Source organism: Electrona antarctica, assembly GCF_951216825.1.
Source record: "Electrona antarctica genome assembly, chromosome: 9".
NCBI lineage: Eukaryota > Metazoa > Chordata > Actinopteri > Myctophiformes > Myctophidae > Electrona > Electrona antarctica.
Window position 1 is genome coordinate 31,016,988 of NC_136790.1, and position 21,363 is coordinate 31,038,350.

General features: G+C 41.7%; 1 protein-coding gene across 1 annotated transcript in view; it reads left to right on the forward strand.

Moving 5' to 3' along the window:
- Positions 1 to 86: 86 nt before the first annotated feature.
- Positions 87 to 21,363, forward strand: part of chchd6b (coiled-coil-helix-coiled-coil-helix domain containing 6b) — a 77,648-nt gene continuing 56,371 nt past the window's right edge. Inside the window, exons 1-4 of the mRNA XM_079509316.1 lie at positions 87 to 374; positions 1,131 to 1,218; positions 2,971 to 3,025; positions 5,843 to 6,014. Coding sequence (XP_079365442.1) covers positions 291 to 374; positions 1,131 to 1,218; positions 2,971 to 3,025; positions 5,843 to 6,014 — 399 coding nt within the window. The 5' untranslated portion in view covers positions 87 to 290. The remainder of the gene's footprint in view (positions 375 to 1,130; positions 1,219 to 2,970; positions 3,026 to 5,842; positions 6,015 to 21,363) is intronic.

The following is a 21,363-nucleotide window of genomic DNA, read 5'->3' on the forward strand; positions in this document are numbered from 1 at the left end:
AAGAATAGGGCTGTAACTACATATCCCATGTGCACTCGCTCGTCGTTGTCCAGCTGCGATACATCAACCAATGTAATAGGCCCGAATTATTTAATCCAACCTATGCGGTTTGGGGATACTGTGTTACGTTTGTGGTGAGAGTGACCTTTATTGGAGTATCTTGTCCGCCGGTCGCAGTGGCGGCGACTTATGTCGCTTTCCGTCAACTACAGTGACCGTCTAGACACTGCACAGGTTTTTTTAAATTAGCTATTTAATTTAGGTAGGCCAATATTAAACAGCAGACCAGAATGGGCGGCAATGGAAGCACGACGAGGAAGGTATCATTCGGACTGGACGAAGAGGAGAATGTCACAGTCATTCAAGGAGTGAAGGTAAAAGTCGAAATTCTTCTGAGGCAAAGTTTAGTTGAAATTAGTTGGGTGATAATGCGATAAAGTCATTGAATACGTTTGCTTCGTCCTGTCAGATACGGTTCCCATGTCCTCGAATGAACCCGGTCACGTCCTCTGCGCCCCGGCCAGAAAGCTGTTATCTCGCTTGTCGCTTCCATGTTTTAATTTTTTTTATAATGTTAAAAAGACAGCGGCCCAGTAAAAAAGTCGGCTACATAGTTAGGCTAAATTGTAACACTATAGAATAATGTTATTTGATTTTTACATTGACACACGCAGCCAATAAACACGCAGACAGCTGATCACGTGCAGGTGAATAATAACAGTTGGGTTTGCTAGAACATTTCACTGGTCGCATCATGATAATAATTAATAACATAGCATGAACAACAGCTGCAACAGGCAAAGATGCCGTAATAAAGTCAATTTGATAAATATGTTGAACGGATTCTCGTGACAGGTGTACAGCCAGCTTCTCTTTACACTACTACAGTAGGCTATGACAAAATCATGCTGCATACTGTAGGCTTACTGCACATGTAGCTCTAATAGCCTTACTGCTCTTGCTTAGAGCTATGGACCAGAGCTATATATAGGCCTACTGTATATGCCGATAACAATATAAAAATGACAGTCCTATAAAATAAAATAAAAAATGACGTGGCGTGCGTCATTATTTTAAAAAGGTGACACTGTACAATCTGGCGATTGTCTATCTGTCCATTTCATGTCTAGCTCTCAGAAGAAGTCCTCCAGCGGATGAGGGAATCCCATGGGTCTTCACCACCACCACCACCACAAACAAAACAACCACCATCACCAAGTATGACCTCACCTACTATCTGTGTTACTTTACAATATACTTGACTTTCTCATCATGACTCATTGAACAAGCCAAGCCATTGAAGGTTAGGTACTGAAGTAGCCTAGATTTAAGGTAACTTAATTAATGTAACTTTTGCTCTTCTACCTACGGAGCCCCTGAATGGCCATGCATTCAAAATATATTTTATCTTGTACGTACAAGATAATATCTTGTACGTACAAGATAATAATTATCTCGTACGTACAAGATAATATCTCGTACGTATAAGATAATATCTCGTACGTAGCCTACAAGATAATATCTTGTATGTACAAGATATATCTTGTAAGTACAAGATATTATCTTGTGCAATAGAGCTAATAGAGATATCTATTATCTTTAGTTTATGTTCGAAAAAGGAATAGGAAGAAGTTTAGTTAAAAACGTATCGAGTCCTACCCCTTCTATGTGTATCAGTCTTCAGTTAGGCTTTCTGCCACAGTATTTACACACTCACATTTAAGCGAGGTCAAAACGAAAAGTTTCCATGAACAAAAAATAGTACAACAAAAAATACAACCACCCCAAATATTGTATTAAAGATGGAATGCCGTGATTTTTTTCCACCCTAAAACATGATCATCAGGTATTATTATTATATAAGGATGAAGATTCTTTTTCAAAAAAGTGTACAGTATTTGTTAAAATTATGTTTTTATGTGGACATGCCCACCAGTTCATTAAGTATGCGTGGTTTGCCTGGTGGGTGGTGATGGGTGGTGAATGGTGATCCACTTGAACTGAAGTTCAAGTGAAGATCCACTTGAACCCAAGAACTTTTCATTGGCACGTTTGACTGTCAAGGTTTCAGCCTCCATGAAGAAACCCGAAATAGAGGGTATGCGCGTGACATCATCGTACCTGGAAGTTATGCGGGAACGCCCACTGAGTGGCAAAAAACTACTTTCTGGCCTTGACAGCCCATTCATCCAAACAGAAAAATCTGATTGCATTAAACAATGTTAAACTCACCAACATTACAGCTGTACGAAAAGCTTGAATTATCCTCTTTCTATCTGCAAAGTTTTTGTTTCATGAAAATCCACCATAGAAACGTTATGAGCTACTTTCTGTCAAGAAATGCCCTGCATTTGATTATTTTTCTAAGTGTCAGAGTTTGGAAGTGCTTGTTTTCAATAACACAAAATTTTGCTGCCTCCTGCATTATGTGACATTTAGAAACAGGTGGCATGCAGGGCGGTTGAGTGATTTCCAACGAGCGCTTCCAAACTCCAACACTCCATGCTGCTCAATGTTTTGCCACTCAGTCTAGATGAGGGGGGCGTGTCCTGATGGGAAAATCATGCATGTGCATACTCTCTATACAAAGGGAAGACATCATTGCACATAACCACACCAAGGGGTCTATCGAAGTACTGTCACATAGACACATGAAAAAATAAAACCATACAGATTTTATTCATAAAAAAGTTAGTGCCGCTTTAAGGTAACTTTCTAATAGCTAAGTAGAATTAAAAATATGGGTTTTAGGGTAAGGGTTTGATGTGTAGAGCAATCCCTTATTGGTTCAATCCCAGGCACAGTTTGTTGTAGGCTACTCCTGAGTTTAGCATAATACTGTATTGTCACTATATACAAACCACAGAAAGAAAATCATGATCTAAAAAAATCTATTTCAATCCACTCTAGTAGTCTGTACACAATGTGCTGATTATGGAGTCCTTAAAGTTGTGTGATACTGTTTTGCAGGTCCAACACCAAAAGGGCCATCTGTTGCAGAAATACAGGAGGAAATGCGCAGAAAGTAAGTGTGCCTGTGTAAACGACTAAACGTTATACAGTATTTTCAGGCAATACAGATACGGAAGAAGAAAACAAACTGACTCATTACTGCAACTTTCACGATGTTTGGCAATAAACTTGAAATAACCTGTCACAAGGAGATGGACTACAAGGAGATGTAACAGCCTACCAACCTCTTGGCTATAACTTAGGACTTGAAGCCTACCTATGGTACAAACTACAAATGCATTACCGTATTCCAAATTCAAAATATCCGAATGAGACAGTATGAGATTAAACTCCTGTTAAGACCTTATAAACATTAGCTTCTAGTGCTTTGCAGCTTATATCGAATTGAGTTGACAGAGATATAAAGTATCAGACACTTGATGCCAGTTGTACAGCATGTGTACAACTGGAATGTACACATGCTGAGTGACATGTCAACACGTTTAATTCACTCTGTATGTCAGCTACAATGTTATGCTGATGGAATGTCACACAGCCCTGCATCATGCTACATTCAAACTGGGAGCTTGCCAGGCTAATAGCTGTTCATACCAAGCACTACAACTAACTAACTAATCTTTCTAACAACATTTAACGACAAAAGTGATAAATAATATAGTTATAGTGCTTGGTGTAGATTTCCCTTAACAAGTATTAGTGAGCCATTTATACTTTATTGGTGTATTTATATGTATGAATATAAATATATATATAAATATATATATATATATATATATATATATGTATATATATATATATATATATATATATATATATATATGCGCTACTTGCTGATAGCATTATAAGTCTCATGAGAAGGCATCTCAAGACAGAAAAGAAAATCCTCCTCGATGGCAGATGTATCATCTGTCACAAAACGTATTGGGCTCCAGCACACTTTTTAAGATGTTTTGCTATTTGTATGCTTTATTTCAGATAGGTACAGTGAACAGAGAGACAGGAACGGCAAGAGAGAGAGGGGTGGGTGGTGACATACATGATACATTAAAGTGCCTCGGGTCAGATTCAAGCCAGGGTCAGCTGCAAGAAATAAGTCTAGAGCCTTATTTATATGGTATGCGTTCTTTTGAGTACCAGAGCGCCACCACGCTTTCTATTGTGCCCACATTTCCCAGACTTGACAAGTTGTAGTATGGGGAGCAGGGTAGAGAAGTTGGTTTGTGGCCAGAAGTTTGACGATTCATATCCTCACACTGCCTTTAACTACTTGAGCCTACAAGCTCACAGCGACACGTTGTGAAGTTTTAGATGTGTTATTTAAAAAAAAAAAAATGAAAATAAATTGAAATAGTTTTGGCCTAAAATATTTTCAGATGGAGGTCCATGGACATATTACAAGTAAGACGCGCGAACGCGGGAAGCGAACGCAGCTCGTAAATTGCAATAACAACAATTAGAATAAATTACGTACTTTTTTAAGGTTTTTTTTTAAGTTCTCTTTTTGTTTTGTTTTTTTTAAGATTTCTTTTAAGTTAAGTTTTTTTTTAAGTTAAGTTTTTTTTAAGTTAAGTTTTTTTTTAAGTTAAGTTAAGTTAAGTTGTTTGTGTGTGTGTGTGTGTGTGTGTGTGTGTGTGTGTGTGTGTGTGTGTGCGTGCGTGCGTGTGTTTTTTGTGTGTGATACAGCTGCGCCCTCTGGTGGCGGGCGGGTGGTATTACAGCGTGACACACACATACACACAGACAGACAGACAGACAGACATGATCTGCTGGGTCTCATAGTAAATGCTCACTGCGTTCGCAATCACTGCGTTCGCAATCACTGCGTTCGCAACTATATTAATCTGGGGGTCCTTGATGTGAGACAATGTGGGAACTGAACCACTGGTTTAAACAACATTAGGAAGAAAGCCCAAATAAGCAATTACACTGTAGAAACAAGCCCAAATAAGCAACTACACTTTAGAGACAAGCCTAAAAAACACAACCAGCAACTATCAATATTTACAAGCGACTTTTACAGAAGAACTAGCCAAATGTCGCTTATAATAAGCAGACATGCATTTTTATAGCACTTTTCCAAGTGCTCAAAGCGCTTTACAATGGTTCATTAATTCATACATTGGGAGGTGAAGCGGCGAACAGTCGACGTCAGCGTCCTCATTTCCCACATTCACACACCAATGGTGGCAAGCTCACACCGACCGACTCTTTGGAGGCAATGTGGGGTTCAGTGTCTTGCTCAAGGACACTTCGACATGTGGACAGGAGGAGCCGGGATTCGAACCGCCGAGCCAGGGATCATTGGACGACCTGCTACCTCCTGCTACCTGCTACCTCCTAAGCCACAGACATGGCAACACTGGCTGTGTCAACTGAATAGGAAGTGTGGAGGAAGTGAAGCACATACTGTTTAATAGATATAAATATAGATGCCTCATTGGCTGGTGCAGTTCTTTGGAGCGACCTGTCTCCAACGGGAGGAGGAAGTGAAGCAGAATCTTGAAGGCACACGCCTCTGATTGGTCTACCGAACGTCCCCTTCCATTCTTTCGTTTTGCTTCCGCTATGCTTCGCAAGGAATCTCGGGAAAGCTTGCGGCCAATATCGCCTCCCGTTGCCTCCATGTTGCCTTCCGTTGAGATACAGACGCCCCAGAGCCGGAAGAGGCGTCTACCTTATATGTCTATGGTTTTACCCCCAGTAAGCTCCTTGGGAAACAGGTGGATATTAAAAAATAAATTGTCAAACTTAGTGAAACTAGCCAATCTACAAGCTCACACAAGAAATTGTCCAATTCTTGAAAGTTTTGCTCATAATGACATGCCAAAAGTAGGGAGTCATGTGGTCTGTTGGTCCCTCTCTGCTATAGGTTTGAGCAGGAGCAGGCTCTGGTGCAGGAGCAGCTTGCCAGACTGGCCCAGAAGGAGAGAGAAAGAGAAGATTCTGTGAGTGCAACGACACAGGGCCTGGATGTTCTGACTCCAGCGCTACTCATCGAGAAGGGCAAGACCCATGAAGAGTTGGAGAAGGCCAAGTTACTGGTGAGTCATGCAGGGGTCACACAATGTCCTAAAGTATTTGTATTTGATTTGTGTTATTTACTTATTGATGTACAGTGTGTTTGATGTTGCTTTGTCTGTACTACCTGCATGACCATACAGTATATGACCTCACATAAGTAGAAACAGTGCCCATACTGCCCGGTGTAACTCGCTGTAAAGAATGGATGTATTAGTGGAGTCCGCTAACGTCAATTCCGTGACTATTCTCTGGCAAAGTATGTTTTTATGAAAACAGATTAAGCCCTCAGGTCCCTCTCTGGCACCTGAATTTAGACAGGTTTTTATTTAGGGCCACATCCAAAATGGCCCCCTGGCGCCATCGTGAATATGTAACTTTTGTACCAGAGCACTAGAATAATATATTGTATATCGACTCGACCATGAGGGTTCCGATCCTGGCATCAGTTTTACATTATAACATCATTACTACACACACCAGAAAATTGTACTGAAGTTATGCTTTGTTCACAAAGTGAACAAATAGAATAGAAAAATAACCAAGTGCATGGCACACAAGTGCATGCTGTGAGGCCAGGGGCATTGCGATTTAAGTCATGAATGGGTTAGCCTCATTTACACTGGATTGGGTTTGAGAATTATGGAAATATGCTCTGAAGTTAACAAAACCTTATGATATTATGATATTAACACCTGTTCAACAATATAATCTTCACAAATTAACCGTCCTACAGTATCAGCAGCAATTGCTATACTTTGGTAGCCTGACACCGAATTTTAATTTCGTTTCACTACTTTGGGAATTCAGATAATATTGGTAACAAAAAATGGGCCAGTAAATACAACCTGATGTGCGCCTCACCTGTTGTGTTGGTAAACAGCAACCTCTACTGGTCAGACTTTGAACTGACTCTGTACTTGACCAGAAATTTAAAATTTACAATTTTACAATTTAGGCATTTAGCAGATGCTCTTTCAAAGCGACTTACAGTAAGCTAGAACAACACATGGTAACACATCAATACAGAAATGAAATATCATAAGGATTCTGTGATTCTACATCTATCTTTCTACATCTGTCTGTTAAATTGCAGACAACATGCACACGTATTCTTGTGAAGATAGACAATGACCTATTTTGACTAAATTGAAGAAGTTTGGCATTTTTGTGGGTGTTAAGCCATGCATGCTATCCCTGCAATTATGTTATACTAGAGCAGGGGTGGGCAACTTTGACGATGGAGAGGGCCACTATATTTCCACACTCACTCCCTAGGGCCATATATTACTGTCGTAGATCGGCTATTTTGCTATATTCGAAATGAAATCTTGAATACATTTTTGCTATTTTTGAATTGGAATCCTGAAAATTAACATTTTTATGTAATTTCAAATGCCTTTAATTATACTTGTGTTGAGCATTGAGCTACTAATTTAGACTGAAGTAATTCAAGCGGGTCATGTTTGCATGTTGTGGAATTGTAACAGCTGAAACCAATATTATATCAGTATTCTGATATGAACCTGAGGGCCGCATTAAGTGAAGGTGGGGGCCGCATGTGGCCCACGGGCCGCCAGTTGCCCACCCCTGTACTAGAGGTTCAGGCCGCTGCCCAATTATTTAGAGTTTGGGCCGCACCTCCAATCCGACCAATATGTCTGAGTCATAGTGTGGAGGGCTTTGTACATGTCTGAGTCATAGTGTGGAGGGCTTTGTACATGTCTGTCTATGTTCATATGTCTGAGTCATAGTGTGGAGGGCTTTGTACATGTCTGAGTCATAGTGTGGAGGGCTTTGTACATGTCTGAGTCATAGTGTGGAGGGCTTTGTACATGTCTGAGTCATAGTGTAGAGGGCTTTGTACATGTCTGAGTCATAGTGTGGAGGGCTTTGTACATGTCTGAGTCATAGTGTGGAGGGCTTTGTACATGTCTGAGTCATAGTGTGGAGGGCTTTGTACATGTCTGAGTCATAGTGTAGAGGGCTTTGTACATGTCTGAGTCATAGTGTGGAAGGCTTTGTACATGTCTGAGTCATAGTGTAGAAGGCTTTGTACATGTCTGAGTCATAGTGTAGAGGGCTTTGTACATGTCTGAGTCATAGTGTAGAGGGCTTTGTACATGTCTGAGTCATAGTGTAGAGGGCTTTGTACATGTCTGAGTCATAGTGTAGAGGGCTTTGTACATGTCTGAGTCATAGTGTAGAAGGCTTTGTACATGTCTGAGTCATAGTGTAGAGGGCTTTGTACATGTCTGAGTCATAGTGTAGAGGGCTTTGTACATGTCTGAGTCATAGTGTAGAGGGCTTTGTACATGTCTGAGTCATAGTGTGGAGGGCTTTGTACATGTCTGTCTATGTTCCTTTTGTGTCCAATATGGAGATTTCTGTCTACCTGTGTTTCTTTTATGCTCAATATGGAGATCCATGATGTCAATAGTATACAGGTACGTATACAGCCTATTTGGGACAACTGGATATACATATTTGGCCATAAATGGACATATTGGTCGGATTGGCGGTTCTGGGCAAATGCATAATACAAATGATTCGGCAGCGGGCACTGTACTCCCTCGAGTACTTGCCGATGCACACGCAGAGTTTGAAGTCGGTCGGGCCATTATGCAGTGCACAGCGGCACATGACCATATGGGCATAACAGTCGAATCTGTGGCTCTGGACAACTGGATCTCCATATACAGAGTGACGTGGTCCGCCGGCTGGCCAGCCCTCCCTCCCAGTAGCCAATATAGGATATTGTAGATGTGAGAAATATAGACATTTCAGTTTCACTAGGCTTTAAATCACTGTTCCACAGGTTTTGAGTGTAGCTTAATTGTTAAGGTCAAGAAAATGATTCTTAAAGGCCTTTCTGCTTCAGTTGGAATTAAGACAGGCAGGGAACATTGATGGTAAAGTGAGGGTAGTGTGAATTAAGCATACATCTCCTTAATTGTTTAGATATTAGAATTGCAGGAAGTTGAAGAATATGTGGTCAGTGTTTTAACAGGCTACATGGACTGGGTATCGGTTAAGGGATAATCAACAACAAGTTGTACATTTTCCATGATGCCGAGGCAAACTTTATACAACTTGTAAAACTTGATTTATCACTCTAACAAGAGCAGAGAAGCTGTAGTAATTACCTAGATTTTGTAACCCATTTTTCATCCAGTGCCAATTGGATGAAACTAAGCTGTAATCCTGGGCTCTACTCTGCCAACCTGGGGAGAGCCCCGAACTGAGCTTATGCCTCCTTCAATGCATGAGAAGTGAGCAGGCCGTTTCATCACAGGGAGGATGTAGCGAGTGGAAGGAACATGTTATTCCAACCAGTTCCTTTCCCCTCCATCAGGTGCCCCGGCTGACCAGGGGGAGGCAGTATAGAGACCAGGATTACATGTTTTTTTTGTGAGCCTACCTACTCTAGGGGACCCGGGGAGAACATGCCAACTCCACAAAGAAAGGCCCTTTCGCCAACCCCACCTAGGTTATGTGCACTGATTTCACGGAGGAGAGAACATGCCCACAGTGTCCCCAGCAGGACTCAAACCCAGGACCTTCTAGCTATGAGGCGACATCGCTACCAACTGCACTACTGTGCCCAATAGTCACAAATCTTACCACATTATCAACCCATATACATGTATTGTTCCCGAAAATGTTTAAAGTTATATTGAAAACCATGTAGTATTTAAGTAAGTAAGTAAGTAAGCACCTTTCGAAACAATGTTACAAAGTGCTGTACAGTGGCCAACAAGGTAAAACAATCATGTTAAAACAAGGGCAAAAAACAACAACCAATTGGAATGCAAAGTAAAAATACATCATAAAATAAAGTGCTTACGAAATAAATACGTTTTTAGCAAGTTCTTAAAACCGTCGACAGACTATTTAAGGATAGTTAAACCTGGCAAATAACTTTATATGCAAATTAATTTAGAATGGTCACATGGTATAATGCAGAATAAATTGTGAGAAGAAATCCTACCTCCAAAGCTATGTGCTTGTATTACACATGGCTTTGACATACATCCATGTCAGAATGGCAGCCAGTGTACATGAGCGTAACTGTGACTGTGGTTGGTAAAGGAAGAGGAGATTGGATGGGATTGGTTTGATATAGAGAAGTGGCCCTTTTCAAAGCATACGGCAGCTTCTCTATGGATGACTAAACACATGACATCTCAGCTCTAATCTATGGCTGAACACACTTGGGACACTAATGAAAGGATGTCACGGAGGATTGTACTGTATGCATAATGTTGTGTTGTGTTACTGTCTAGTAGCCATGTGTTCACAATTTCACATGGCCAATAAAAATACAGAGTCTGTCTGTCTGTCTGTCTGTCTGTCTGTCTGTCTGTCTGTCTGTCTGTCTGTCTGTCTGTCTGTCTGTCTGTCTGTCTGTCTGTCTGTCTGTCTGTCTGTCTGTCTGTCTGTCTGTCTGTCTGTCTGTCTGTCTGTGTGTGTGTCTGTGTGTGTGTGTGTGTGTGTGTGTGTGTGTGTGTGTGTGCCCTGGAGCGAGCTGTACTGATCTCTTTCGTGATGAGCAGTGATCTATTTACTGAGCATTAATTGCAGTCGCTAGCGATTCCCTCCTTGTTTTTTTGTCACACAGCGTGAGGTTGGCCGCTTCACTGTCTCCTGGAACGAAAGGCTCATACAATTGATTTGTCCTTCAGCGTATTTTGGTGTGCCATCTTGCTGTAATGATTATTGAATGAAGCCATTGGCCTAGAGTTCACTGATAACATTGCTCCTAGCATTTAATGATGTCTCATCGCAACGAGACTCCGCTGGATCTTATTTCCCAACCTTGTTTTCTACATTTACTGACGGGTCCAGTCAATACAAAGTGTGTGTGTGTGTGTGTGTGTGTGTGTGTGTGTGTGTGTGTGTGTGTGTGTGTGTGTGTGTGTGTGTGTGTGTGTGTGTGTGTGTGTGTGTGTGTGTGTGTGGGGGTGTGTGTGTGTGTGTGTGTGTGTGTGTGTGTGTGTGTGTGTGTGTGTGTGTGTGTGTGTGTGTGTGTGTGTGTCTGTGTCTGTGTGTGTGTGTGTGTGTGTGTGCGCGTGTGTGTGTGTGTGCGTGCGTGTGTGTGTGCCATAACATGTGTTGCCTGGTCTTTATTAGGGATGCACCAAAAGGGAAATTCTTGGCCGAAACCGAATACCGAATATAGGAAACAGTTGGCCGAAAACCGAATACCAAATATCCAAATATGATTAATATTATTTATTTATTTCTACCATTGCTGTCATGGCCGTACCTTAAAGCTACCTGATTTATGGCAAAATAAATGGTTATGGAAAAACTTAAATAATAATCACTATTATGGGTCCATAAAACATTTATTCAGCTCTTTTGAATGCATTAATTGCATACACTATTCGGTGATATATTTTCTTCCTATTCGGGCCGAAACCGAATAGGCCGAAAATGCATTTCTAGCCATTTTCTGCCTAATATTTTCTGCGGACGAATATTCGGTGCATCACTAGTCTTTATAAACAGCACCCTCTGCTTGTGGTCAACAAACGCTATTTCCGTACGCGGACGGATGGACGGACACAGGGACATACATATGGACACACATTGCTGTCTATAGGAGTGGCTAGCACCACTCAAAAATCTGGGAATAAATTCCTTATCAATACATTTCTTCACCAATGTGTTTGTAAAGGTGTCTATAGTAACACATCTCTCAAAGATTGAAATTCAGTTTCCCTAGGAGAATCTGTGCCAGTTGCTGAAAGTTGGGGTACAGTACCTTTTTCATTCTGCTTTAAGTAGCATGTGAGGGATCAAACAAGGGGGGTTTCACGATTCTGAATCCATTGCAAGCATTTGTTTTGCACGAAAAACACTCCTTGGGCTAAAACGTCCATAGTCACTTTTCCAAATGTGATGACCTCATTACATTTGTGATGCCGGCTATGGCCGCAGAATAGAAACTTTTACAAAGCCAGATTGTTCTGGACATAATGGACTGGTAGGCTGATAGCATCTTCCTGGTCGTAGAGGGATCATTTAACTCGTATCCCTTATTAAAATCAACTAGGAATCATATTTGGGTTGCAGGTAGCACCTTCTTTTGTATCCATTCATTCAGTAGAGTAGGCATACGTAAAAAATAAAATCCAATCCTTGTGAGAGTGAGGATATATAACACCTTGAGTGAATTGAAATGATGACTTGCGGTAGCGTGACATATCTTCTCTTCGTTCCTTCATTAGCACCTCCCGCATTCTGATTCTTCCACTCTCTATTCTCTCTGCCTCGGAGGTATCACCCCCGCTACAAATAAACCACTATTAGTATGCACAGGCATTCAGAGTGTAGAACAAAACTCTCTCTCTCTCTCTCACACACACACACACACACACACACACACACACACACACACAGGAACCAGCATCTGCTTTAAGTAATTGAGTTTCAGGAGCTGCTGGGGTGGGTGGCTGAAATGAATAGGCTTTTGATGCCTGTTGTGTTGCTGTGTGTTGGTTCCAGGTGAATGGTTGTCACATGCTAGTGAAATGTGCTTTTAGATCCATATAGATCAATGGGAGCATGTGTTGTAGTAGTACACTGTATAATCCTGAGTGTAAAAATGGACCCACACAAGTAAATCTTTACACTCTCAAGGGTTAAATTGAATACTCAGGATTCTATGTAGTAGGCTCATCAAATATGCAGTTCAACTGAACAAACCAGTCTAATCTCCCTGGGTAAAATTGGCATTTCATGCCATGCATGACATTAAAGGCACAAACCTATATGCATAAAAATAGGATCCTCAATAAAACAAACAATGACCTCCAATATCATTGGACACATACTGTAAGCAATCATAATTCAAACCAGGTGCAGTGCATGGGTCATTGCGACATGCGGCTTGGATCAAACTTCATTCTGAAAAGACGTCACTGTATCATAATTAGTTAGAATTTATATAGCGTCTTTCATGAACCCAAGGACGCTTTACATAAATAACGGTGAACAACCAACAACAATATATCTCACCTTTAATAAAACCAATTGGTAGGCTATTGTATTTTATATCATTTTTATTGATCATTTGTTGATTAGTCACCTTTACAACAAGGTATAGCCTGTAAGGATCAGGCATTCCTGGAATGAGCAACACAGCTAAACGTGTGGGTAGCGTCCCCCCAAAATGTGCCAAAATGGCAAACGGTTGGTATTCACCCTTTGTTGCTTAGTGGATTGGAGGATTGCACTCTCCCATAGTATAATACGGAAAAAAACAACACTACACTATTAATTTGAACGCCTTCCTCCCAATATGACAATGCTCGCCCCACAGAGCCAGGATCATCACAGAGTACCTCCACTATTTGGAAGAGATGGAATGGCCTTGGGCATAGAGTGCTAGAGTGACCAACATATCCACGTTGGCTGACAAACCACGTTGCAACAAATCCTGGTTGATGAAAGGGATGCCATCCCAGTGATCCCATAGCAAAATGTGGCTAGGTTGGTTACCAGCATGAGGAGGAGGTGCCTAGATGTTGTGGCTGTGTATGGATCTTCCACACACTACTTACCTGTCACTGAGTATAAAAAGCTGAAAATTGCTTTAAACTACCGGAGGCGCTTCTAAACCTCACAATGGGTAGTTCAAGCAAATACCTTTAGTTAATTTTATTATTATGTTTTGGATTTTAGTATGCCAATATGGTTGGAAGCATTCTGATAATTTGAGATAGCTATGCGTGGGTCTGGTTGCCCACAACGGGTGATTTGTTGGGCGGCCACAAGATGGCAGTGTTGAAGCATCACTTCTGCTAAACGGAATGAAGCAGGATTGATGTGTGCAGACTGCACAGCAACATGTGCTGCCAGACACCACATTCTCACAGATCCAATTTCTCCTCCATTCCTTTAGCTCTTTTTCTCTCTCCTGCTCTCTCCGTCTTGTTGTCTCCACCAGGCCGAAGGCATGGGGAGAGAGTATGTTTTGCACTCCGTCCGTCCGTGTGTCCGTCCGTCCGTGTGTGTGTGTGTCCGTCCTTCCTTCCGTCCGTCTGTGTACAGCTAATCTCCGGCACCGTTAACCCGGCCGATGCCAAACTTTGCACACACACTCCCTGGATGCCAACGATGAACCTCTGCCCCACATTTTCCAGAACGGCCTGTTATAGCGCCACCATGAGGCAGCTTTTCACATGTTTTACCTAAAACTGCACCGATCTGCGTGAAACGTTGCATGCACACTCCCTAGAGGCCAAGGACAAACCTTTGACCTGCATTTTCCGCATCTGCCTTTTATAGCGCCACCAGGAGGCCGACTTTTGTAAAACACATTTTTGGATATTACTCCTCCAGATTCTGTCCAAAATTCTCACAAATCGTTACACAGTATCTCTATGGTCATGTGCTCAAGTCGGATCTGTCTGATATTTCATATTCCATCCTAATTGGCTATAATTGGCTTTCACAGTTTGCAAGATTGCCCCGTTTTGAACAATAGCCTCAAATCATGAACGCAGCATGCAATTTACGTGAAATCTTTCACACATTTTCTTACTAGGCTGAGGAATATATCCCACCCTTTTCACATTGGCCTGTTATAGCGCCACCAACAGGTTGATTTTTGCAAAACACATTTTTGGAACAAAATGCCTCAAATCATCCAATTGCCATCAAAGGCGTATGAAGAAATGGCAATCGGTACACATGATCTCTGTAGTCATGTGATCAAGACGAGTCTGTTGGATTTCTCAGATTGTACACTGATTGGCTAAGATTGCCTTCCAAGGTTTTCAGGAGTGGCCCGTTTTGTACAAAATGCTGCACATGTCCTGCTCATCCAGAATTCTATCCTCAGAGATGCTATGAGTGATCTGGCTCTGCATTTCCTCAACAAAATGAAGAAAATTGTTGCAAAAACAAATAAAAAAAAACATCTCCTAAACATTTTGCCAAACATCACACACACTCCTATCCTCCTGGTGGAGACCTGTGCCCGGAAGGGCACTTTTTCTAGTTTTTCTCTCTTTCTCTCCCTCTTTTTCACTCCCTTGTTTCCTCTTTGGGCTGTCTATACTTGTGTGTGACTGAATGTGTGTTAGGCATAGTGAGAGATAAATCCCCCCTGCTGTAGCCCCAAAGTAAGGAGGCTCTTATAGATGGGGGTGATATTGAGGCTATTATCATTTTGAGCTAATTGAAAATGTAACCACTTTCATCCATAGTATTTTGGCACGTCATTATAGGAGAAATTTGTGGAAAATAGTGAAAATATTAGACCTAAGCCTATTTTCACTGTGCGATACTGTCATATAAGTGGTATGGAATATGTGCTTCGTGTTTAACCATATATGAGACTGCTAAATCTCACCAGAGGGGGGTCCTATGGAAGGATTGAACCTGTCATTGTGGTTGTACTTTCTGCCAAACCTACTGCCGTGAACCTCAATGCTAGCCTGTAGTGATGCGTGGGACAGGTCTTTTTCATAACCCACCCGTCCCGCCCTGCCACGGGAGCCAACCTGCCCCGAAAACAATACGAATGAACGACCCGCTCGCCCCGCGAACCGCAAAAACAAAAAGTAGCCTACCGGACCGGCTTTTCAACAACCAGCAAGTCCAGTCCATTACATTTTTTCCCAACAATTTACATCTGTGCAGCATTTAGTTCATAATGTTCCGATTATTGTTAGGCCTACTCACGCTACCGGTCCTTTATTCTTTATTCATATATAGATCACCATTAGCTGCCACTGAAGTAGCAGCTACTCTTCCTGGGGTCCATGACAAACAATACATATAACAGAACACAATAAACATGACACAACACAATAAAAAACATGTACAATCTTGCAAAAATACAGAAGCAATACGGAAGCATCGCAGGTAAAATCCAAGTTCATGTTCAATGCCATCTGTTTCCAAGTCATATTAGTAGTAGGCTACAGTCAACAGTATAGCCTGGTTCCCTGTGAAATGATCAATGATCGTGCCCTGCACTTATACCTGTCATACCGCGGTGATTTTTGATCCAGCAAACCTTTTAGTCTTTTGAGTTTAACTATGTTCAAAACAAGGAAATAACCAATAAATATAGGCTACATTTCATATGGCTTCTCCAACAGCTGAACAGTCGGCATCATCTTTGTAGCCAGGACTAGGCTACTGACAGCAGATGGAGGACCTTGAGCCGTTGCCCGCCCCGCGGGTCAACCCGCGGGGCCTGCGGGCAATGGGCCTTCCCGCGCATCACTACTAGCCTGGTAAACCATAACAGTCACGTGAATTCACATTTGCATGTGTTGAATTTGAATGGATTTTGAGTGTGCAAGTAGTGTGCATGCTGCATGCATTGTGAACCTTGCTGCCTATGTTGGCAGTGGCACACATCTTAGACCCTGTAAATAGTACTAGCATGGATATTTTTGATACATTTTGCTCTGTTTGGGCTTCGTCCTCACACAAATGGTGTTTTTGGTCACTAAAACTTAGATATGTACCGGGTTGTTATGTTTGGTTACTACTGTTACTTAGGACTTATTACAAGTTTATAACTTAACTCAACACTCAATATTACTTAGTCTTTTAGTCTATGGCATCTGTGATTTGATGTCTGCCATGGAGATTGTACATTTTTGACCCATTTCCGAACATCGTTTTAAAAAAATCTATTTATTTTTTAGAGTTCTTACATAATATGTATTTTGTGTAAAGTAGCAAAATAAAATAAAAACGGCAGAGAAACAACCTTTCAAATTATTTGTTTTGACAGTTGTGTGTCGAATCTACCACAGAAACACTTTCCTGATCTACTGCTGATCGAGGAATCTTTTAACAAAGATAGAAAATATCTATTTATACAAAATAATATCCATACGTGTGTAGCTGTCTAAATGGACAGGAAATACCTGTGCTGTCACTGTGCTGGAGTTAAGACTGGGCTGGTCTTTCTCAATTGCCTTTTGACTTTTCTCACTGTCCTTAAGATAGCCAGGTGCCATTTTGCACCTGGTGTAAAATAGGGCCCAGAGTGCTTGTATTTGTACAGATAAATAGAATGGCCAGATGGGTGTATTGATTCCAGTAAAGTTACTCAAATCCAGAATAGTATATGGATTTTTAAGTCTATCGAGTAGCGAACTGTGTTTGATTTATGCATGTGTTGTTTTTTGTATTCTTGTTTTTCTACACAAAATTACCACACTCTAATATCGATAAACAGTTTAAATAAAACAGTAAAACTGACCTGGAGCCGGAGGTAGCCTATTAAGGGCTTGACTTATCAAGTTTAAACATCAGCTGTCATATCGCTACAAATTTAGACACACAAGCTTCAACATGACCATACTTAACTGCACACACAGTGTTTAATTTAATTTTAATTTCATTCATTAATTTCAAGAGTGTACAAATATAACACAGATATAACATTTGTACACTCAGAATTTAATTCATGGCCCTCGGGCCTCAACAACCTGCAGTTTTCCTATTTAAAAAAAGCATTTTGTATTCTAAATGAATACACTATATTTGTATGTGTCCCAAGACCCATACACCTGAATTCAGCTTGTATTTATTTCCGATGAACATTCATGGGAGAGAGCGGTGAATAATCTTTCTTACCAGCCTCATGTTTAATATACAGTATACTTCATCATACGACGGTGTCACGTGTCCCGGAAATAGCTGCTTTACAAGCTCACGACAAGTCGTATCCGTAACATATTGTGTGCTTGTAGATCAGCTATTTTTTAGCATGCGGCACCATCGTACAACAAAGTATAAATCAGGCTTTACAGTTGGCACTGTCTACAGTAGCTATAGCACATGGCAGCACGAGGATAGCTAGCTGCTGGGGAATGTGGACAGGGGAGATGAAAAGACGGAGGGCAGATACCTGGATCGTGGTATGTTAATGGATTCAAATTTATGACTCTGCCAGCCAGCCAGATACAGCTAGCACCGTCTGCTTGTTAGCTGAAGAGGAGAGGAATAGATTTGCGGTGGAGAGAAGAGTATTGGAGGCAGTATGTCAAAACCCAGCAGAGAGAGAGAGAGAGAGAGAGAGAGAGAGAGAGAGAGAGAGAGAGAGAGAGAGAGAGAGATGAAAATTAAAAGGGAGTGGACTACGAGACAAATATGCAGGTTTGTTTGTATTAATGTGTGTGACGTTCTGATGAAAACGAGTGGAGGAGAGCTGTGTTGTGAAGGCTTTTATGGGATATTTTGGAGCAGCATTAATACATTACTACACACAATCTCTGAATGTCTTTGTCTTTCCCACAGGTATAGCCATGATCATACAAGAGTGCTGAAGAGACGCACGCACGCACGCACGCACGCACGCACGCACGCACGCACGCACGCACGCACGCACGCACGCACGCACGCACACGACAAACACACACACACACACACACACACACACACACACACACACACACACACACACACACACACACACCACACGGCTATAAGCCTGTTATCAGCTGGTCTAATCACAGACTTGACATCTTTTGTGCATGTTAAAGCCGCTAAGCCCTGTCGCTTGAAGCACACTATCTCTCTCTCTCTCTCTCTCTCTCTCTCTCTCTCTCACAGTCACACACAGACACACACACACATTCTCTCACACACAAGCTCCCGTAGTGTCTAGCCGTGGTAATTGCTGACAAGCGGAGCACCCACCGGCCGAGGGGATTTTGATCCGTTCGGCTGAGGTGGAACGCCTAGCACTATAATCCTGACGGTCTGAAGGCCAAATGTGTAGGAGTGAAATTCCTCTCAGATCAGAAAGCCATTATAATATAATGAGATAGCAGGCACAGAGTTATTGGCCAGTGGAAACAGTATGTTTTATGTTTCCGTGGGGAAATAATATTTGTTCGACAAGGGCCCTGAGGTCGACTGACCAGTCACTTCTCAAAATCCCAAAATCAAAGCTGAAATCCCGGGGGGATAGGTCATTTTCTGTTGTAGCACCCACACTGGAATGAACTTCCACCTCATGTCAGAGCTTCGCAATCCATGTCTGTGTTTAAATCATGTCTGAAAACTCACTTGTACTCCTTGGCATTTGAACATACCAATTAAGAGTTGCTGCTTCCACTGCATGTCCTTATGTTGCCCTGTTTATGTACTGTTGTTTTGTTGTTGATATTTTTAGTATTTCTTTGTGTACAGCACTTTGTTTCAACCTTGTTGTATAAAAATGTGCTTTATAAATAAAGTGGATTGGATTGGATTGGATTGTTGTAGCTAAAACGTCCTAAAAGACAAAAAACACTATCTGATTCTAACTATGTCATCTTTTTCGTCTCTTTTATATAATTTCCTAACACTGCTGGTTCACTGTGAATTATTGCCTATATCCTCAGCCTATCAGTTTGATTATTCAGAATCAGAGTCATCTCGGCGGCAGTGGCTCAGAAGGTAGAGCAGGTCGTCCAATGATCCCTGGGTCGGCGGTTCGAATCCCGGCTCCTCCTGTCCACATGTCGAAGTGTCCTTGGGCAAGACACTGAACCCTACATTGCCTCCAATGAGTCGGTTGGTGTGAGCTTGCCACCATTGGTGTGTGAATGTGGGAAGTGAGGACGCTGGCGTTGACTGTTCGCCGCTTCACCTCCCAATGTATGAATGAATGAACCCTGGTAAAGTGCTTTGAGCACTTGGAAAAGCGCTATAAAATGCAATTCATTATCTCTTTGACTTAGGCAGAAAGTGACCTTGGAATGAAACAAGCATTCTGATTCGCTTAGGCTTAGGCAATACGAATACGGCACAATGATGTGGCAGTGTTAAAACCAGGCCACACCAATGCAACACCTTGCCTTGTCTAATATGTTTCTGTGGGAGGACTGATCCTTGCAGGAATCTATATCCGGTGATACTGTATGTATCACCGGATATCATTTTTTTGATTCTATGTTTTCGTTTCTGTTCGTCCTTCCATCCGTCTGTGTGTCTGTACTGTGCATGTTCGGCAACACTGGACCAATTGGCATGCAACTTTGCCCTTACACTCCTAATAAGCCAAGGAAGAACCGCCACCCAAAATGTTAATAATTGACCCCAGGGAGCTGCTATACAACCCACTTCAACATATAGGTCCTTTGTGCCAGACTAGATTTGCGTTTTCAAACAAATCGGTACACATTATCTCTGGGGTAAAGTGCTGAAGATGCATCAGTCAGCTTATTCTTATTCCATTCCAATTGGCCATGACTAACTTAATCATTTGCCCACACACACACACACACACACACACACACACACACACACACACACACACACACACACACCAAATTTACAAAATGACTGAGGTCTGCATGACTCATGCGACAATGACTGTCAAACAGGGTCTTCATAGTCCACATCGTTTGCCTGTAATCGCCTTCAGAAAAGTGTGGGCCGGGCCTGTTTCTAACAAACATGAACACAACATACAGTCAAACTCAAATTGCAATCACATGCTGAAGGGTCTCTATATAGTCCACCTCCAAATGCACTTTCACTTTTGCCCATAGGTGGCACCACAACCAAACAATTGCACCGTCTGTTGCAACTCTGTTTCCCTGCTGTTTCCTCGTCCCAACGGCTATACCCAAATGACTGACACAGCACTGGGTAGAGAACTCACCCTGGTGGAGATCTGCACTCTGAGGAGCACACTTTTCTAGTGTTTTCTTTTTTTTGTTGTTCACTATTGTCTCTCACTATTACTCTGTCACTATTTTTTATATAGGCCTATATATATTTGGCACTCTCACATTCTTACCATAACCATGCACACCAAACCCGTTCATGAACTTAGCCATCTCTACCCGAATTCCTAAACATCAGCGGAGGACAAATCTTGACTCAACACTGGCATGTTTCAACATTAGGTAGCAAGACTGACCTGAAACCATGGCAACAGTTGGGATGAAAACAGTGTTTTCATCAGAACCAGATTGGGTTTCCAAATTCCTGGCTATAATTCATAATGAGAAAGTGGAAGCATTTTGTAATTAATTAGTGCATAAACCCATATCTGTTCTGTTTCACATTCAATGTTCTTTTTTCTCCACTCCTCACAGTCTTTCAGACGCCTCTCTCTCTCTCTCTTGCTCTCTCTGTCTCTCTGTCATGGTGACAGTCTATGGTGGGAAAGCAGGCTGATGATGAACTGCTAATTCATTTAACCTCCTTCAGCTATGTGAGGAGAACACACATTTATTGAGCAACCAACATGCATAGTCTAACCAGTCTGAATGTGCACACATGCATATTCACGTCCAAGTATGCAATCACAAGTACTGTATGTCTATTTGAGTGTGCGTGCTTGGTATGTGCCCATATACAGTATGTACAGTGCTGTATGAACTGAATGAG